Source organism: Seriola dumerili, unplaced genomic scaffold (genome assembly GCF_002260705.1).
Source record: "Seriola dumerili isolate Sdu_G_001 unplaced genomic scaffold, Sdu_1.0 BDQW01000187.1, whole genome shotgun sequence".
NCBI classification, from domain to species: Eukaryota; Metazoa; Chordata; class Actinopteri; order Carangiformes; family Carangidae; genus Seriola; species Seriola dumerili.
Genome location: NW_019174442.1, coordinates 941,293 through 962,491, shown reverse-complemented (window position 1 = coordinate 962,491; position 21,199 = coordinate 941,293). Strand labels below are relative to the sequence as shown.

The window sequence follows — 21,199 nt, the reverse complement described above, 5'->3', positions numbered from 1 at the left end:
TGTCATTGCCTTTTATTGTGCCACACAACTAAACATATATACAAATCAGATCTGACAATTTAAAATGTTACGACAAGACTTCTTATCAGAGCCTATTGCTAAAAGAAACACATTTGTATAATTTGCCTTGCTTTTGCATGCAACAACAGGGTTACTCCGGTTTATTACCATGACAGATAATATTGACAGGCAGCTTTGTGTGCACATCACGCGTGGAGAGGACTGCGGGGAATGAGGATGACAGCGGACAGCGACGCTTATAAATAAAGCGCCCACAGCTGCACGGACTGGTACCGTGTGTGTGTGTGCGTGTGTCGGACTTTGCTTAATATTCCAGCGGGGAGCTGCCGCAGCCCATCACTGTACAGCAGGCAACACAGGACGAGTCCTTTCTTGCGTTCCTTTGTGTTCGAGTGTTGAATTACAGTGTCATTTTACCGCAGAGGGGAGAGAAAACCGGTCGGAGGAGGTGAACGGGTTCGGGCCTCGGTTGGAGGAGGTGGAGTGACGTAGCAGTCCGCACACACACACATACACACACATACAAACACCGGCTGCTGCTGCTGCGCCTGCCAGGATCTCAATGTAGGGAAATGACCGCGAGTGACCTCAAAGGAAACACTGTATTTTAGCGCTGCTCGCGTTTTTATTTTACACTACATTAAAGCAAGAATGGATGTTGAATTTTAGGTAGACATTTTTACGGTAAAATCACGTCATATCACGGGAAAGAGTAGCGTTAGCTAATCGCTCGGCTGTCTCACTAGCTTGCAAGTGGCTAACATTAGCTAGCTAAGCTACAGCAGCCCGGTTTGTCATTGCTAGCGGCCGGGCTTGTACATTTTGTTTCCCGCAGATGCTAAGCTAAGCTAGGCTAGGCTAGGCTAGCTGCTGCCATGGATAAAGCAAAGTCAATGATGGACAAGAAAGGAGCGTCGGGACCCTTTCATGTCAACAACGGGCAGAGCCAGAGGGGGTTTCACGGCCACGTCGTTGTGGCTGCTAATGGCAGTTGCTGCAGCGGCAATGCGTTCGGCTCGAGCACCGGACCCAACTGCAGCAGCACGTTTGAGAACATGCATCATCTGCACCGCAGCGACGATGCAGAGTGCAACGGGTCCCCAGCCAAGAGGTGCAGGCTGCGGAGGAGGACGGAGTCGGTGAGACGGAACAGACCCCGTAAGTGTCAACCTGCTTCTGCTGTCATTGAATTGCACACATGGTCTGACATGATGATGTGCTGTTTGTGTGAAACCGGGTGACTGTAACCCTCCACTGTGCAATACTGCTCAGCCGGGGTTTGCACAACCCCGCCGTGGTGCAACAAGAGAACAACCTCTGACACTCAGCTTGCGTTCTGCTTTCACTGCCTTTATATTCATTGCTCTTATTGTTCGGTTGTTAATTTGTGTTTTAGGTCACAATCTTGTCTTTTTTTTTTTTTTTTTTTTTTTTTTTTTTTAAGATTAGGTGTCATGACTCTCTAGCTGCTCAGTCCAATCTACAAGCCTGCCGTCGTCAGGGAGACCCCCTTTTGTTTTTATGAACCCTCAGGTTCCATTTGGTGCGGTGTGATTGGTCGGTTCCCGGTGGTGAAAAAGCTCCTGATAAGTGGGCTTGGCTTGCCTCAGCCAACCAACACCCGCCTCTTGTCTTCAGAAGGCAGGGTGAATGGGTCGGCACCCCGCCCCCTTATTTACCGAGTGTTTCGGATGATGTGAGTAAAGATCATCCAGGAAAACTTTCCCGTTTTAGCGCAGAATGTAGTGAAAGTGTCGTTGTCTTCGTTGTGTGAAGTCTGAGACTGACTGAGCCCTGCTTAACTCTTCTCTGGCAAGCTTGTTTAATATCATTTTTTTTAGATTTATATTTTTGTTTTGTATGTACCAGTGAGCTGATATTTTGCCTCAACTATGAAGCTTATAAGTGAAAAGAAGCCCGGTAAGTCTCAGTTGGTTTGTGTTTCATTGTAATGAGAAGACCTAGGTACAAATCATGTAACAAAACATTTAAATCTCTTCAAATGCTATGAAAACAAATCTCTTATTTTCCTAAATTCATTATCTTCATAAATTAATGCGTCAGTCAGACTGTTGCACATTTAAAACATGATAAAAAGGCAAAGATTGTTGACTTCAACAAAGAAACACAACAGACTGGACTTTCTCAGTACGTGCTCTTTAAAGTCATTCTTTTGCAGACAGCTGATTGTTTTCCATTGCAGGGAATTGCCACTGACTAACCAAGATTCCTCACAGCTCCTTTTAAGTCAAAGCCCCATGATTTGTTGTGCCTGAGTGCGGCTGTCATGGTGAAATTTGTTCTCATTTTGCAGAGATAAGTGCTGTAAGTTTAGAAGCCTCGCTGCTTAGTCAGCCAGTCAGCATTCTTTATATCTAAATGTAATTGTGTAAGGGTGAAAGGGTGGGGCATCAGTTTTGGTTTCTGCTATCATAGAAATGTTAAAAACTATAAGATTTTATTTTGATTTTATTCAGAAACCATTTGACACAACAGGATGTGCATCAAATTAGACCTTTTACTGTATGACCAGGGATGCTTAAGTAAATATTGCAACACCATTACTGTGATAAAGTTGCGGTATTTACTGTTATATCAATTACTGCTTATCACCAATGTATACAGTAGTCAGAAGCATTTTACTGATTCACGATGCAGTTATTCACTTATATTGAGGCTCCATCTACAAGGTTTTACAATATTTATTGCATTTTTAAGGAGTCTCCGCTTTAGGCTACATCCCCTCTAATTTAACTATTTGTTTACCTCCATCTTAGACTTTGGGTCTGACAGGTTATACCTGTGCAAGACCAGTTAACTACAGCTTTCGCTTGCTGTCATGTCTTAACAGGTTTTGATTTTAGTAAATTAAGTGTTTAGTTTTCTTTTCCAATAATGCGACACTGTATGTGTTTTCACAATTACTCGTGTTCAGGCACCACACAGGACCATTTCTGTTTTTGCGTCCTTGATTGATTGATTCATAGAAATTTGTAACTTGTTGTAGATTATAACACAATATGGAAATCTGCGGACATCTATTCAGTGTTAACGTAAGCACCGGCTGTCACCTCTCCCCTGGAATATGAAAGATGTGTAGTTACTGTTTAGATAAAACCAAATCACCACATTCAAGAAATGTTGACAGTTTATTAGGCACCACTGTAAATATACAGTATGTAGTCCGGATTGTGTATCTGTCAGTGGGATGAGATATTTCTTGTACTGATATGATGAAAGGTTAAAACAAAGCAGCCATAAAACAGGAAAATCCTCATGAGAAAACTCCACCATACACAAACTTGACATTCTTCTCATCTTGCATCATATGGTCTTGTGAATATGGGTAGATAAGTTACTGGAGAAGTGTGATGTTGCAATGAACTGACTGACTGCTGGATAATGCAATGAATCTTTTCTGTGGTTTTCAGTGATGAATAGTAGTGTGAGAGCTGGCCCAGATGAAGTAATTAAGGGACATCTCATCAGTAAACTTTGAAATGTCCGGTCAGAGCTCCTATGCTTTATGGCTGAGTTATCCTTGGATGGAGGCCAGCCGTTCTGATAAACCCAGATAACCCTCTAAGCTTTTCCTCACTGAGGGCCAGCCGTGGAATGTATTCCCCTCGGGGATGTGATTTTTCACTTTTGTCCCCAGACTTTTCTCTACTCAGGGATTGAGGTGGTTTTGGATCGGGGTTACTTTTGGGTAGCGCTGCCAGCAATTCCTCTTGTTTACACCAGAAGTAACTTGGCAGCAATTTCACTGACTCTCTCCTGGAACAGAATTGCTTTTATTTTAACCAGCAGGCTTATTCTCCAGCTCCATCACTTGTGTGACAGGGTTGAAGTTTCTTTTTATACTTCATATCTAATTTGTGTATGAGGCAATTTGGAGAAATATGCAGCGTTTCAACACAAAGTGAAATGTGCAAACGTACCAGCAATTATAATTTCCAAAATCTGGTTGTATTTGTAGATGTCTAGATGTCTGTACTAAATGAATTTAGCTCTTCATCTGTTGCTGAAGTGCGCTTTATTTTATGCCTAATGCACAGCACATATTGTAAATTATTAGTGTGTGTATTTCTATTCTTTGTATCATACCTTAATTTGCCCAAAACAGTTTTGTGGACATTTTGGCATATACTGTTTAAATCACCCTGTATGTGATCTTATGGGCGTGGTCAGTAGTGGGCAGAATAGGTGGGTGAGCAATCAAGGTGGGCTTGACATCCCAGCGTTGGGAAGTCATTACAATGATAACAGTGGAAGAAAGAGGATGAAACTTTTATAACTTACCCTTCACCTTTCTCTCTGTTGTTTCTTCTGTCCTGAACAGGCGTTGTAGACTGCTGTGTCCATGTGTCAGTGAGACACATGGCTTTGAGCGACGTACATTGCACTGTCACATCTGCTGTGTGGGGTCACCTTAAAATAAAAACAGGAAGCTCAGCAGTATTAGTAGCCTATATTATTATCACATGGAATTGTAATTTGTAACTATAGATGAATGTTGAAGTTTCACATACAGTATCAGCAGTGTTTCATTTGCAAGCTTTTCAAGAAATCCGGACGTGCAGAATGGTCAGATTGAGGCACAACCTGTTATAATTGGTATCAGTTTTCGAGGAATTTTGACTTGAACAATATTGTGTGATTAAGTGTTTTGAGGGAGTTACAGAGAAATTAGCATTTTTTCCGAGATAACGGACATATGATGTAGGAAGTCATGGAAAAAAACATACTTTCCAAGGAATCTCAATGGAGAGAAATTGCTTAGTGTTGAGACTAGGGTTTAACTGCTAGTACATGGTGGTTATATCAGCATCTGGGAAATGAAAACATTCCCAACTGACACCACCTGGATGTTTCTTAGTAGTAGAACCTTTAACTGAGGGCTATGGGTCAGCCAGTTTTCAGCGGGTTTTGGTGAACAGTAACAGCCTGAGTTTGTGTGTTAATTCAGTAACAGAGTAACTCCCATTAAAAGGTATAGGTTTGTCAGAAAGGTCTTCCACAGGTCAAGTCAATGTTCCACCATTGTCTATTGCAGATGGATCACGTGCTAACAAGTTTCAGTAAGGGTGTAGGTGATTTCAGGAGGGAGGGGAATGGGGGGAGTATTAAGGATAATGTAAATCAAGATGATGGGAATTGTTCACTCCATGGCACACCCGAAAACCAACAGAAACTCTTCCTTCTGTCTGAAACTGTGCAGAAACCTACATGTTTAGCATTTCTTTTTTTCCCAGATATAAAAGTGTCATTTGTCAGTCATCTGCTCAGTGATCTGCAAGATAGACAATCTGTCAATTAGTCAGAAAATGAATTGCCAGCCATATTGATAATGAATTGATCATTTTTCAAACAGAAATGTCAAAAAAATTCTGTGCTACTCTTCTTTATTTTACATAGCTGCAAATTGGATTTTCTACTGTTCATCGGACAAAAAAAGGTTGATGATTTATGGATTAATTATGAAAATAATTGGCAGATTAATCAATAATGAAAACAATGAGCCCTAAATTTGTTTACTACGGCAAATACTTACAATGAGGAACCAGCAGCAAGGAAATAATTTGTATACCTCTGCTTGAAAAATCACTTTGATTATTTAATAGAAACAATTGTAGATTAATTTTAGTCAATTGACTAATCAATTAATTGTATGAGGTCTACCATAGTAATTATAGGACTAAACAATGTAGTCATAAAAGCAGTGGCAGTGGATGTAGTGATAGTTATAGTACTATGAGGACATTAATGGTGAAACTCTGAATCAGTGAAGAGAGTGACAGGACAAAACTTCCAGTGATGTGTGATTAGTAATGAGTGTATGTTATTGTATCCAGACCAGTGGTGTATTTTCTTCTTATCATACAACATGCTGTACAAGTGCTGGTTTTGTCCTGTGCTGTCTGCACAATGTAGTCTCACACACACACACACACACACGCACGCACGTGCACACACACACACACATACACACAGTTTAAGCAATAAGAAATTTAATAGAAATTGTTTGTTGTTGCCGGTAATCCCTGAGGTCATGTTGGAAAGTAAGCATGGTGGAAAAAAATAAATGTTATGAGTCTTTCTACACTTTCACACTTACATACTGTATCTACCACATGGGCAAGGCAGAGTGTCGGGCCAGAGACCTTTCACCTACATGGACACAAATCACTCCTCAACCCTGCTCTTTGTAACACTGACCTTTGACTGTGACATATATGCTTTTTAAATAGAAACTGAGGATAAGTGGGCACCTGTGATGAGGTCTATAGGACACACAGGAAAAGGTATAATCATGTGATGTTTAGAATTTTCAGTTATTAATATAAGAAAGTAAGAGCAGCTGTTTTTCAGCTGCTTTACCATGAGGCTGACATGACATGACTGAAATGTCTTGATCGAGAAATGTTACACAGGAATTACAGAAGCGCTGCTCCATTATAGTTCCTGGGTTTTTTCGTATAAGATGTATGTGTAGATTTAGCTTTCAAGGCTTAAGCGGGTGAATGAAAGAAAGAATGTTGGCCTGTCTCCTCATTCGGTGCATCAATATCTCTTGACATCACTGACTGCTAAGCAGTAATGTTTCCTCTGGCATCATGTATTAATTTTGTTGTGAGTCGTTTGTTGTTTTTCCACTGCACAAGGGAATGATCATGGGAGCCAATACATGTCAAGTAGACTAATGACAGAGCCAGTGCTTGCTCTTGGTGGGAATTATTGGGTTTCTGTAAATATTATTACACAGAGAAGGTCTAGACCTGCTCTATTTTGGAAAGTGCCTTGAGATAACGTATGTTGTGAATTGGTGTTATACAAATAAAAATTGACTTGACTTGACTTAACAGACAATTTACTCCATACATTCAATAGGCCTTAGATACACAGGTTACATAAAAAAGACTGGTGTCATTCTTTGTACTTCAACTGTATTTTACCACAGAAAAAAAAACTCCAATATGTGTCCACAACTTAAAATAAAAATAAAAAAAATCCTGCCTTATATTTCAAGTATGACATGCCACAATGAAAAATACATACATTATTTTAATTTCTGTGCACACATGTTGCTCAATATTAAAAGAGTGAGAGAAACGTTCACATAGCAATCTACCTGTTTGCCTTGCTATCAGTGGAGTGGAACACTTTTGTTAAATCGAAATTACAAGCACCCATTAATGCTATAAGGAAATGTTCAGGCTGTAATTTAACATTTATACTCACTACAAGCATGACATGCACTGGAAAGGCATCCAAAACTGCTGGTTATTCCTTGTCACCTAAATTCTGTACTTTGCTGAAAATCATCTTAGACGCATTGTAAGGGCTCTTAAGCAAAAGTGTTCATGTTCAAGGCTTTAAAAGTGAGTTACTCGGTTTGGGTTGTGGTAAAGGTCAGAAGTTGTGTATGTTCGATTAGGGCTGCAACTATCGATTATTTTGCATTCACAACTGTTTTTGTTTGAAAAATGGCTGAAATGATGAAACATTTGCCGATTATTTAATCAACTAATCATTTCAGCTCTAATGAAGACAGAAAAGTATAGTCTTCACTAGAATGAGAACTGTTGCAACATTGATTTACTGAAAATTTTGAATAGCTTGGTCACACAAGTGTGTAATTTGTTTTCCTCGCCCACTGAGTACTTGTCTTCCTTATTAGCACTGGTTTCAGTGTGGGAGTTTCCTCTATGACAACATTAAATTATAAGAAGGGAAACTGAACGTGTGAACTATATGAAAGGTTAAATTTGAGGCCACATTAGCATTAGCACGAAATACTCTTTCCTAGCAACTCAAAATATCAGTATGATATTTATTTGTGCATTTACTTCAGACAACAAGCCATGATTATATATATATGTTTGATTTTATTTGGATCATGTCATGTGCTGGTTGTGAGTGTGTTTTTGGCTCGGGCTGTGGAGGAAAATGTGATTGTCACTTGAGGCAGACGCCGTCATGCACCTTGGCTGGCCTCTAACACTCCTGCTTATGCTTCCATTTTATCAGAGAAGATCATTTCAAAGGCAGAGATGGCTTCGAGGCTGAAGCAGCTGACCTCAGTAAAGAATTCTGTTGTGGGAAAACAAATGTTTTCCCTCGTGTACATGCATTGTAATGAAACATTAAAAAAAAAGAGAGAGAACAAGAGCAATCATTATCTAGCTCCCGGTTTGTCCAGTAGGTGGGTTGAGTAATGAGTCTTAGAGCAATGTTGTCACAAGTGGAAAAAATGTAATGAGATTAGTTGAAATTGTGCACAGCATAAAAACACACCACAAATCTATTTTTAATGTTCTGCTTGTAACAAAAAAAAAAAACACACGAGCCAGCTTTTTGACCTTTTTCAAAAGCAAAATCAGTGCGTCTCAGTTCATGTTTACAGACATCAGAGCAGGTCAGTAGGTAAAAGGGGACAATGACAAAAAGTCAACCAAACAATAAAGGAGGTGATAGGTGACTCCTGCTGGAAGTGACCAAACACTGACCACTGTAGTAGAGCAGCAGCAGGTTATGAGCAGGTAACAGGAGCAGCGGTGATGGTGGTGGTTTCAGTTACTACTAGGTAGCAGATGTTTCAATAGCCATGTGCACAAAAGTCACATGGCCAACATGTGCATTTCAATACAACACCATCACAGACTATCACACAATTCCCCTCCAAAATTGAGCTATTTCTGGCAGGAATAATGTATTAGATTATTACATTAGGTGTTGATGCAGATTACAGTGTAAATCCTCAGGCCCCAGTAGTTTAATAGACAAGAGGCTGTCACACACTCGCTGTTCTTAATCATCACAAACACTTTCATATGACATATGATATGATTCACATCAAACACTAGATGTCTATCCTGCTCAGTAAGGAAAATCAACAGATTTTAATGCTGTTTTACTCTGTTTGGAGCAGCAACAGTTAACTCTGTCGACACTTTCATTGCTAACACCCTGAGAAGTTGGTAAAAGGCATAAAATACGCGTTTGCAGGTGGTTCACCCATGACCTGATATCCCAAGATCAAATTTGGTGGCTCTAATCTGAAAGTGGACTTTGCCTCAATAAGCCAGACAGAATCATTCTGTTCTCTTCAGCAGTCTGTTGTGAAAGAGTCACATCTCCTGATTGTCATGACAGGGCAATGAAAAGGCACAGAGAGGACCAGGATTGGTTGAAAAGTCACTTGTCACGGGCAGACAGCTCTGGTATGCTGATAAGTGTTTCACCAGTGTTTAACGAGTCAGGAAGAGAGCTATCTCCAAAGATCTCTGATTTGAAAACAATTAATAAGAGAAAATGTATTTATATTAAATTAATTGATAAATGATTCTTCTAGCAAAAATGCCAGCCATCATGTAGTTTCAACATCTTGCTGTTTTTCTTTCTCATGTGACAGTAAACTTAATATTTTTGGAGTATTGATCAGACAAAACGAGACATGAAGACGTCACCTTGAGTTTTGGGAAAGTATTTTCTGACATTATAAAAAATTAATCAGTTTAATCAGGAAAATAATTATCAGATTAATTTATGAAAATGAAAATAATTGTTGAATCTCTTACTGACCTATATTTGCTCGCATTGTAACGTTCAATTAAAAGCTGTTATTACCAAATAATTAAAACATCTCTTAGTACAGAGTCTTCCACTGCTTTGTCTGTAATTATTACTGACGGGACAAACATAAAAAGGTAGTCAGCATGAGAAAGGAAATGTCACGTACTGATGTACCAACTAATTACTCGTTATCACATTCATTGTTACAATGATTTGAATTTTAGATCCTATTTTCCAGCCCACGTTTTTTAACATCTCATAACAAAAGAAGCAGTTGAGGGTTTTCCTGTATGATTAACTTTGTTTTGATTGTGAAGTGGTTTGCAGTGTCTTGGTTGCTGAGTGCTGACCCGTCATCATGCGCCAAATATTTGCATTCAACACATTCTTTTGTCAAACGTTGCTGCTTTCCACAGCCATCTTTTAGTGATCACGTGTTTGTTTGTCTTAAACAGTTGCACAGGGTTTTTATTGTTCTCAACTATGGACACACTGGCTAGTCAGAATGAAGCTGCTTCTGTCAAGTGTCTTATGCAACAAATATAAAACATTAATGTTTCAAAGACTCACAGAACGCTGAGAGGCCCTCTCTGACTTGACCTGTAGTAACCTCATTGTCTCACCAGGACTGTCGCAGGTAAAGAGCACACCATCCTCAAATGTTTCCTTCTCTTTGATTTCAACTAGAACTTTGTTGAACTGCTAATGCAAAGAGAAGTGTGTCTTTCTTTTAGGGCTGTACCCCACAATTATTTTCAATTATTATAATTCCAACAATTGTTCAGTATATTATTTTCTCAATTAAACGATTAATAAATTTGTCAGAAAACAGTGAAAAATCCTTGATAAATTTCCCACAGCTCAAGCTGATGATTTATTTGATCAACGATCCAAAACACAAATATGTTTAGTTTTCTATCATATATTACAAAAACAAATGGATCAAATCCTCTCTCTTGAGAATCAGAGAATATTAGTGATTTTTTTTTTTCCTGAAATGTCTCTTATCTAAATAGTTGCAGATTGACTCTCTGTCGATCAGCTAATTGATTGAGTGTTGCAGCTCCGCCATCTTTTAACTTTCGCAACCATTTTGGAAATAAGTGTTCCTACTTTGACTTTTTTATATGTTTTTATGTGTTCTGTTTTTCAAGGCAAACAAAATTACAGGTTGTCATACAAAGCCTGGGTTGCTGTCATCATCTTAAAATGGCTTCGTTCATTTAGTATTTCTTATCTGTTGTTGGTTATTTTATCAATAGGGCTGCAACTAATGATTATTTTCTCTCTTGAGTAATCTGCTCTCGATTAAATGTTTAATGTACAAAATGTCAAATTTCTCACTATTTCTCAGAGCCTGGGATTACATCTTCAGATTGCTTGTTTTGTTTGAATAATAGTCCAAAAACCCAATGATATTTCTTTACATTGTTGTAACACAGAGACAAGCAGCAGATCATCACAATGAAAGAGCAGAAATATTTGTGCTTGAAAAATTAGTGAAACTACTATTGAAATAGTTTCAAATGACAAATCAACTAATCAGCTAATTGTTTCAGCTGAAATTATCGTGCAAATAAAGCCTGCTGAATTGAGTTGAAAAACTAAGAAAGGCTGATGCACCTTTAAGTTAAATATAGCAGCTGCTTTGTGGTGCATTAAAAACGTCTTGCGGCGTCAGTGCTCTTCCGTCGATGCCAGTAAATCTTACTTGAATTGGATTAAATTGATCGAGAGACAAGAAGCAAGCAAAAGATGGAAGGAGAGGAGCGGGACAGGATGAGAAAGAAAAAAAAAAGGGAAATGGTAAAGAAAATAGGAAATTGAAGGAGCCTGAAAGGAGAATAAGTAGTGAAAGAGGGAATAAACCAGACAGGAGAGAGGATGCAATTGGTGCAGACAGAGACAGAGAGAGAGAGAGAGAGAGACGGTGTGTTTGAGAACGTGATGGAGGCTGAGAGATGGAGAGGACGAGCTAAGTGAAAGAGAAAAAATGAGACAGAAGAGTGTGTGAGAGAAGGAGAGAAGAGGAGATGATGGTGGGGGGTGGGGTCTATTTCCATGGCAACTGTGGCTCTTGTTGAGCTGTGGTGGTGTTTTTTCTTTTTTCCAAGCCTCTTGTGCTGGAAGATTTTTCTTTTTTTGTGCTGAACTCAATGTTCTATCCAACTAAACTCTCCAGACCAGATTCTCCTCTCCAGGCTTCTCTGTGCTCCACTAACACTGCTTCTAAACGGCGGATCCATGTAGAGAGAAACAATAATCGATGAGTCAATGAACAGAAAAGGAATCAGCAACTGTTTTGATAATCAGTTAATCATTTTTAGCCCTTTTCAAGCAAATATCACAAATATTCAGTGGTTCAAGATCCTCAGATGTGATGACAAGCTGCTTTTCTTTCTCATATCTGATGTCAAACTGAATAATCTACTAAAATATTATGAGTAGCTTCATTGATAATGAAAATAATTAACTGCTGCCTTACATTCATATAAAAGGTAGGTTGGACCCATTCATATCAAACATTTGTCTCAGGTTATTCTCTGGTTGTAGTTAGCAGAGACTCTAGTTTGGGGCTGCAGTTTTTTAATTTTAATTTTCTATTTATCAGCTTTATCTGAGACTATTTTCTCAATTAATGGTTTTTCTATGAAAAATTGGTAAAAAGCACCCATTATAATATCCCAGTTTAAGGTGCTGCATTTGAAGGACTTTTGCAGGAATTTTGACACATTTTCCCCCATTTTAAAACAATTAGTCAATTATCAAATATTATTTTTCTGTTGATCAACCAATTGATCGGTCGACTAATTCTTGCAGCTCCACATTGAAAAACTGCTAAATTGTTTCGGTTTTATTTTTCTTCTTGGCCCATAAATCCACTCTCTCTCTCTCTGCTTGCCTGCACATGCCCACTTTCTGTTTTTCTTTCTCTCCAATTCTTTCCTTTCCTTTTCTTTATTCTTTGTCTTTTGAGGGAGTCAGCTAAATAATGTTTGAACTTCAGTTTCATTAAATCAATGAAGTAGTTCAACCCTGGTTGAGATGACAGTCCCAGTGGAGGGTTGAGTGGCATGTGTTGACCCATTGGGATAGACCAGTTCGTCGGTCAACAGAAATTTAATCAATGACAATTAAACTTTTTAAATAATCTTTTCAAACAAAGCTGCCATAAAAGGTTCATATCTGTGAGTTTAAGCCTGTTCGTCAGACAAAACAAAACATTTGAAGGCATCATCATCCTGTTTCTAAAGGTTAAAAAGTTCCTTACACCCCTTTCTGTCTCGTCCTCAGCCTTCCCCTGGTTTGGTATGGACATCGGTGGCACCTTGGTGAAGCTGGTGTACTTTGAGCCAGTCGATATAACTGCAGAGGAAGAGCAGGAGGAAGTGGAAAATCTCAAGTCCATCCGTCGCTACCTCACCTCAAATGTGGCCTACGGTACGTCTATCCACACACACAGACACACACACACACACACACACACACACACACACGTATATTTGCACCTGCTAATTTGTTTGTGTATCTAAGAAAGGAAAAGTCAGGTCAAGGACACTTTACGAGAAGATACCAGGTTATATTTCGCACTGTGTCACTGATGTATTACATAAGATTGATAAGGAGTTTTGTTCTCGACGTCAAGTTCAGTCTTAATAGAGAACAGATCATTCACATTTTTACAATGGGCCACAGCTTTTAGTAAAGTTTGTTTTTAGTTCCAGAATCAACATGGTAATAATCGTTCCTCCCACCCTCAGGTAAAACAGGCGTCCGTGACGTCCACCTGGAACTGAGGAACCTGACCATGTGCGGCAGGACGGGGAACCTGCACTTCATCCGCTTCCCAACACAGGCCATGCCCCGTTTCATTCAGATGGGACGCGACAAGAACTTCTCCAGCCTGCACACGACCCTCTGCGCCACCGGGGGCGGGGCGTACAAGTTCGAGAACGACTTCCGAACGGTGAGTGTACGGCGGGAGAAAACGTCTGATTAGTGTTAAGTGATTTAACAGTCCCAGCTTCTCAAATGGGAGAATTTGTTTCCTTTACTTTGTATTAATTTGAATACGTTTGAGTTTTGGACTTTTCGTCAGATAAAACAAGAAATTTAAATCGCAACTGTAACTGGCTTTTCCACTGAGAAAATAAATGGAGGATTAAATCAAAATGGAAATAATCATGAGTTACCCAGCATGCCAACCTGGCCATGTTGACCTGACCAGTTATAATCTGATCTGAGCAGAGATTTCTGCCTGCCTCTGTGATTTTGCAGTTGATTGAGGTTATCCGTATGTATCTGCATTTCTTTGCTCAGGTGAGTGCATTTGACGTCATGGTCTGTTTACTTGAGTTCGTTGACCCTGTCTGTAGTGCAGTAGGATCAGTGAACTTCTCTGTGCCCCGCAGCATGAACTGAACTAAACTAAGTTCAGTTTGTGCACATTTCTTGGAGTGTTTTAAAATAATTTGAGCTTCATAAATTCAACGATGCTTCCGAGGAATGTGATAAACATTTAGTTTATAGTGTTAAGCAGCTAAAACAGTGACCTCTCACTATTTTACCCTCCTCCATTTGTGCTGCAGATGGCCGACCTGGAGCTGCTGAAGCTGGACGAGCTGGACTGCCTGATCCGTGGCCTACTGTTCGTCGACCGGGTGAGCTTCAACGGACACCCAGAGGGCTACTACTTCCAGAACCCGTCAGACACCCAGAGCTGCGTGAAGAAGCCCTGCACCCTGGACAACCCCTTCCCCATGCTGCTGGTCAACATCGGCTCTGGGGTCTCCATACTGGCCGTGTACTCAGAGAACAATTACAAACGGGTGACTGGGACCAGGTGAGGTGGATAGACACCTATATGCACGCACGCACACACGCATACTTATGTACATACACACGCTTGCTCAACATGCCAGCAACAGAACCACAGGAACTTTGGTTTTGGTAGAGATTCCTCTGTCAAGCCGCAGTGATCTGGAATGGAGTGAAAGAAGAAACTGAAAGTGTTTTGTTTGTTTGTTTATTTGCAAAATATTAAAAAGAAGATAAAATACAAAAAATAAGATGAAAAATTATGGCAAGTTAAAACACAAAGTAATATTCATGCAATCACAAGAGATATGCAGGAGGAGCCAAAAAGCCAGAGGCTTATTGTGATGCTTCCCTAGGAGAGCATCAAATTTCATATCACAACATCATGAGATTTCAGTAGCAAAATATCTCATGTTTTGTAATATACAATATATATATATATATATATATATACATAAAATATACAAATGTACAATATATGTGATATATGCTGAAAAAAACTGAAAGAAGTTCTCTTAATATTAAGTGAAGGTTCATTGATCTTCAATATGTGATTTAGTTCATTAATTAGGTAGCAGTTAAATTACTGAGAATAAACAAAAGTCAGAGTAGCATGTGATGGGTGGAAGCAGCCTTTTCCCAGACATAGTTTGCAGAATGTTTTCAATTGGGCCCAAGTGAGTTGAAAACTGAGAAACAATAGAAAGATTAGACTTAAGCCCCAAATCAATGGGTATTGATCATTATGTTGTTTTGCATGAGTGAATATGTGCAAAAGGTGAAGGCTGAAGGCGAAATGCTTTTTATAGCATCAGTAGATCTGCAAGTTAAGACAGAACCAATTGTTTGCATTCCAGTCATCCTTTATCTATTATCACCTTGTGTACCTTAGTACTTACGTAATAGTAGAGCCAGATGGTGATTAGATAGAGAAGTCTTGAAAACAGCTGAAAAGAAGGTCTCACCCAGACCTGATGAGGAGAACCAGTCACCAATCGCAGTTCGTGGTGTGGTCGTCGTGTGTGTGTGTGTGTGTGTGTGTGTGTGTGTGACCACACATGGTCGAGGTGAAAGCTACACGACCATCTCCAAGCAGCTTGATGCTCATGTGACCACAGCTGCTAATAAGGGAAACTTTCCTGGACGTTGGCACAAGGGGAAAATTGAACAGAGGGACAGTTCAAATGGTGGAAAAACTTCAAAACAGAAACAAGTTGACCTCCAAGATGAAGATACAAGTATCGAGTTGCACCATATGTCGCATTTTGTTCACAGAAGAGAAAATGAGGCTTTTACTGCCTCCCCACTGTGAAACATGGTGGAGGCTCAGTTATGTTATGAGGTTGTTTGGCTAAGATTATCAAAGCGTTCATAACCCACTGCCCAATGATAGAGAGCTCTGTCTCAGCCGCAGGTCACTGCTTCTCCAACAGCATAATGACCCAAAACATCGAAAAGCAGCCAAGACTGGATGAGAAGAAAACATTTGACTGTTCTTAAGTGGCCCACTATGAGTCCTGATCTTAATCCAACTGAACATCTACGGAAAGAACCGAAACTCTACCCAGCAAACCTGAGAGAATGGGAGGAGTTTGTTCAAGAAGGGTGGGACTAACTACTGAGAGATGTAAAAATGCAAGAAAAAGCACTTGTTTGCAGTGATTGCCTCAAAAGGTCAATATTTTTTGTCCATTTTTAAGTAATATGTCACAGCGAAAAACAAAAGCTACATGTTTGTCGCGCTAAATATGGACTAGAGAATAGTGGAGGATAATTACTTCTGTCCGTTTCAGCTTGGGGTTTCTTTTCTTTTTTGAGTGCAGGTGCAACACTTTCAGCCACGTCTGTAAGTGGTGCCAGTACAACACCTGCTATTTGTTACTTCCTCATACTGTAAATGCCAAGTGCGTCTCATTGTGGCTGCTCACCATGACATCAGAGAGAGAGAGAGACAGAGACAGACAGACAGAGAGAGACAGAGAGAGAGAGAGAGAGAGAGAGAGAGAGAGTGCATCTTGTCCATCAGTCACAAACTCACACTCTCCTGTCAGACTGTTGAAGTGGTCAGAATCATTTTCTCTGACATTAACTTTGTCCAGGCTTCAGTCTTTTTGTGCTCATCATCTGTGACAGACATAATTCTTGGCTGTTTGACACAGTTACTGTGAAATGCTGGGAAGACAAAATGAAATGAAACTCATTTCGTCATGAATGAATAAATCCATGATGAAATGAGTCACGTCTGGGGCAACAAACTTTACAACAACCTTCAGACTAACTCTGAAAGACTCATTATGAACAGATTGAAAACACTTGCTAGCCTAGCAACATTAAGGCTACAAAAAACCCATAATGCAACACTCTCAGTAGAAAACTGTCATTACACTCATACTCTCTCCATTCATCTGATGTTGTAAAGACATAATTGTCTCATCTTCAAATATAAGACGACCCCCATTTTTTTCAAAATTGGTTCCAAGAGAAAAAGATTCAGATTCCATCTATTTCTCCTCCGTTACTCCTCCACCACCCAGATATCTATTTTCTAGTTTATTTACATCTCACTTTACATTCAAAGTGTGTTTTGCCTAAACTGAATACCTGTGAGTCTTGAATGGTGGTGTGAGAAATTTTAGAGTTGAGGATAAAAGTAGATTATCACAGGCGTTTGTTTCTTTCGCCATTTATTCCCTTCTTCCCCACCTCCTCTTCTTCCCGTTCTTCTTCTCGGCCCTCTTTTCTCTTTCTCTCTTCCCAGACCACTTTCCCTCACTGCTCTTGCCCGTTTTCTATTTGATTTTTCACTTTCAGTGGTCTCCATCATGTTATCTAATCCGTCTTTATCCTCTGTCTCTCTTTCTTTCAGTCTGGGAGGAGGTACGTTCCTGGGCCTTTGCTGTCTGCTGACGGGCTGTGAGACGTTCGAGGAGGCGCTGGAAATGGCCAGCAAGGGAGACTCCACCAACGTGGACAAACTGGTGAAAGACATCTACGGCGGAGACTACGAGCGCTTTGGCCTGCAGGGCTCTGCTGTCGCATCTAGGTGAGTCTGACGAGGGTGTGTCCCCTGAAGGTCCACCCTCCTGTCAGGAGCCAATCAGGGGATGCTCTGCAGTGCATTAGGATGTTATATCACTGAACTGATCAAGACACACAATTTTTAATTCTCTGACTGTGGAAATCTGATGTTTTCATGTGAGAGATGATCATCATAGACAGTAAAACCTGAGTCTTGTTCATGTAGATGTAGAAAATCCCAAACAGATCTCTATTCACTGTGCCTCATCAAAAGATGGGTAAACCTACATTGATTTTTACTCAACAAAACATCAAGCTAATTAAGTAAATTTGATGCAGATTATTAAACTAATTACCTGCAGTGGATGAAATCAGCTTGAAACTTGTTGAATCAGCATTAAGTACGTTATTTGTTCACATTAATTAGAGAATTGCTCACACGACATAATGGTGAGAACATGAATCATCCAAAATGATTTAACAGGGTTTAATTTGTGTGGAGATGCTCTGCATGAATGTTTTCATGCACATAATAATAGAAATATGAAAGACACATACCAGCAAGTGGTGTTTGAAATAATAGCTTTGAGTGGCCATAATAGGCGTTAGGTACAGCACACACACGCTAACTCTTACTCAGACCTGTACTTGCTAATCTGGGTTTAGCATGTATACAGTAAACCTGCAGCTTTGTGTCCAAAGGTTGATCCATAAAGCAAAGAGAAAAACAGATTTTATCACGGTCATCAGATTATTATCACTGTTTCCTGCTATGGTGTTCCATTCTGTCTTTTACTGAAACAAAATGCACACACACACACACACACACACACATACATACACACACACATACATAACAACCCTTGTTTGCTTGTTCTTTGTGCCTGTTAGTTTTTGTCTGTTTTGTCTGCACGCGCGCATGTGTGTGTTTTTGTAATGTTCACATGTAGAATGACTCTCTGTCTGTTTTACAGTTTTGGTCACATGATGAGCAAAGACAAGAGAGACAGCATCAGTAAGGAAGACCTGGCCAGGGCCACGCTGGTCACCATCACTAATAATATAGGATCCATAGCACGGATGTGTGCTGTTAATGAGGTACACACACACACACACACACACACATACACACACACACGCACGCACAGGATCATTTCATAACATGCAATCCATAACAGGCATATATGGTTTATTTGATAATTACACACAAACACATGAACAGTTATTGTGTCTCCACAATATGATCCATTAGCACACACACACACACACACACAAACACACTGACGAGAGATTAGCTTGTCAGCATGACTAATAATATGGATAGACACACCTTCTGTCAGTAGCATACGCACATACACAAACACACACACACTTAATTCACAGCTTTTCTAGCCACTCACCATGACTAACAACATAAAAGTAAAACACACACACTTTGTTATAGCGCCACCAAAATGATCTCCCTCATATTCAGCTGTGAATTGCGATGAGTTTCACATAATCAACAGTGAGCCGGAAGGCAATTTGGGGATTGTGAGTTCTAATTGGCACCACAGTGAAATCAGCGAGTGCATCATAAAAAACAAAACAAACAATCAGAAGCTGTTGATTTGAATATTTTAATGGTTTCTGATAGTTTAATGACTGAAATAAACGAGTACACAGTTAAATGAAAAACTGTTAAATCAGGACAACCAGTCAAAGTCAAACGTGTTATTTTCTGGAGGGAGGGATCAGCCTGGAGTCTTTCTGTGTGCTGTGAGCTTCTTTACAGTGTTGCCTTGTGGCATGGCGATCAAGCAGCATTGTACAGGGCTATCACTGCACACAGACGTGCAGCGAGGACACGCGCGCAAGTCCACAAACTAGGGGACTTTTTCTATATGGAACCAATTAACCAATAGCTTCTGTTTTGATTTGAATTATCTTAAATATTGATTATAAGAACATGCTGCCCTTTAATTGTTTCAGGGTTAAAATGTAGATACTAAGGTTTTCCTGTGAGAGCTGAAAATTTTGAAGATAAAGTGACACATCGTACCTGCTCTTTGGCAACGAAACTGACGTATATTTAAACCTTTTAAGTACTAATTAGACATCGCTGAGCATCAACAGCAAATCAACAAATGTTTTCCTCTGGCCTCCATTAAGTCAGTCATCTTCTAGACATCTTATTTTATTTTAAACTATTTTATAAAACTGATGACAGTGGATTATCTATTTGTAATTCCCCAAAATTCACAAACCACTGTGGCAGTTTCTTGTAATTTTGCAGGGCCTTTGCCAAATATAAGAGTAACATAATCCACTAATAAACATGCAGAGATTACTCTTTTAATACGTTGTTTTTTCACACAGTCAATGTCAAACTGGAGGTGAAAGAATTAAGTATGAAGGTGCAATGGTTAATCTCCCACTGTTGCACTGTCTTTCTCATTTTACAGTATTGGTAACCAGTTTGTCAGCTCTCTGGCACCACCGTGTGGTGTGGTATTGGCGTTGCATCCTTCACACAGTTTCTGATCTGTTTCACATTTAAAAAATTAATTTATGAAATTTGACATGACCTCCAGTTTTAGTTTTTTTTTCTTTTTTTTTGTTTTGTTTTTTATCAATTTTACATTTTTATCTTCTTAAGGACAGTTTATAATGTTCCTGGGAGGTTTTTATTTGATTAACTGATTAGTCGACTCAGTCTTCTGGTTTTGGTTGGGTTTGTTGGTTTGACACAACAAAACCTTCTGAAGACAGACATTTTATAGCACTTAATTGTCATTTTTTCAGTGCCTTTATTAGAGGCGATATCTGAGAGTTGAGAGGAATGAGGTGTTTTGATCCATGGTCAGCATCTTAACCCCGAGTCCACTGAGGCACCCTGGCCTTTCATATTTTCAAATAAGGATGTATATTATTGTTATTGATGTGGTTTTCCACACATATCGGGACTTTGTTTCTCTGACTTTTTTCACGGCTCTCTTCTCATCAGAAAATCGAGCGTGTGGTGTTCGTGGGGAACTTCCTTCGTATCAACACAGTGTCCACAAAGCTGCTGGCCTATGCCATGGACTTTTGGTCTAAAGGACAATTAAGAGCCCTCTTCCTGGAACATGAGGTGAACACTTGACAAATACACAGTAAATGTAATCCCGGGTAGCAACTAGGAAAAAAAAGTCATATTCTCTTTCAGAAACCACCAGCACTGTTTGGCTGTAAACACATCTCACTTCAGTTAAATGCCATGATGTGTGTGTGTGTAAAAAGTGTATTGGTGTGTTTCCCTCTGCTTCAGGGTTATTTTGGAGCTGTGGGGGCGCTGATGGAGCTTCTCAAGACAACAGAGGACCCATGAAGGAAACTGTGTGACATCATCAACCCTCGACAAGTCGATGTCATCTTTCCCTGGACGCTGTGATGTCATCAACTCTCGATGCTGTGACGTCATCAACTTTTGACGCTGCTGAAAGGTCCCGTTCATAGAGGCCGAGAAAGGAACACTAAGAGAGAGACACAGAAACTGAGAAAAGCCATTTTAATAATTTAACACTTGTAAATAATGATAACCTCTAATATCCATCTCCTAAATTTCCCAAACAGAGTCCCCCTATCATAGAGGTTTTAATATTGTAATCTTTAATTTATGGTTTCCTGTAATCAGCTCTGTTGGTTCCTGTCATCAGTCTTGTGTCAGGAAGCACAGAGACAGAGTATTTTAGTGTTTTTTGTTACTGTGTGTGTGTGTGTGTGTGTGTGTGTGTGTGTGTGTGTG

The 21,199-nt window shown here is 39.7% G+C and overlaps 1 protein-coding gene across 2 annotated transcripts; it reads left to right on the top strand.

Moving 5' to 3' along the window:
- The first annotated feature begins 353 nt into the window (after positions 1-353).
- LOC111227397 (pantothenate kinase 1-like) lies at positions 354-21,199 on the top strand. Of its 2 annotated transcripts, none has more exons than XM_022752845.1 (8): positions 354-1,179; positions 12,892-13,038; positions 13,359-13,564; positions 14,187-14,440; positions 17,282-17,458; positions 18,408-18,531; positions 20,420-20,545; positions 20,723-21,199. In XM_022752845.1, exons 1-8 carry the CDS (start codon positions 897-899, stop codon positions 20,780-20,782), a joined length of 1,377 nt encoding a protein of 458 aa, XP_022608566.1. In that variant the 5' UTR covers positions 354-896; the 3' UTR covers positions 20,783-21,199. The 2 variants fall into 2 exon arrangements, with proteins under 2 accessions (XP_022608566.1, XP_022608567.1); XM_022752846.1 differs by lacking the exon at positions 354-1,179 and adding an exon at positions 1,739-1,941.

Excerpts from the sequence above, each read along its gene's own strand:
- LOC111227397 (XM_022752845.1), top strand. The coding sequence starts at position 897 with ATGGATAAAGCAAAGTCAATGATGGACAAGAAAGGAGCGTCGGGACCC. Across the intron at positions 17,459-18,407 it reads GGCTCTGCTGTCGCATCTAG|TTTTGGTCACATGATGAGCA; the intron begins GTGAGTCTGACG and ends TCTGTTTTACAG. Across the intron at positions 20,546-20,722 it reads CCCTCTTCCTGGAACATGAG|GGTTATTTTGGAGCTGTGGG; the intron begins GTGAACACTTGA and ends CCTCTGCTTCAG.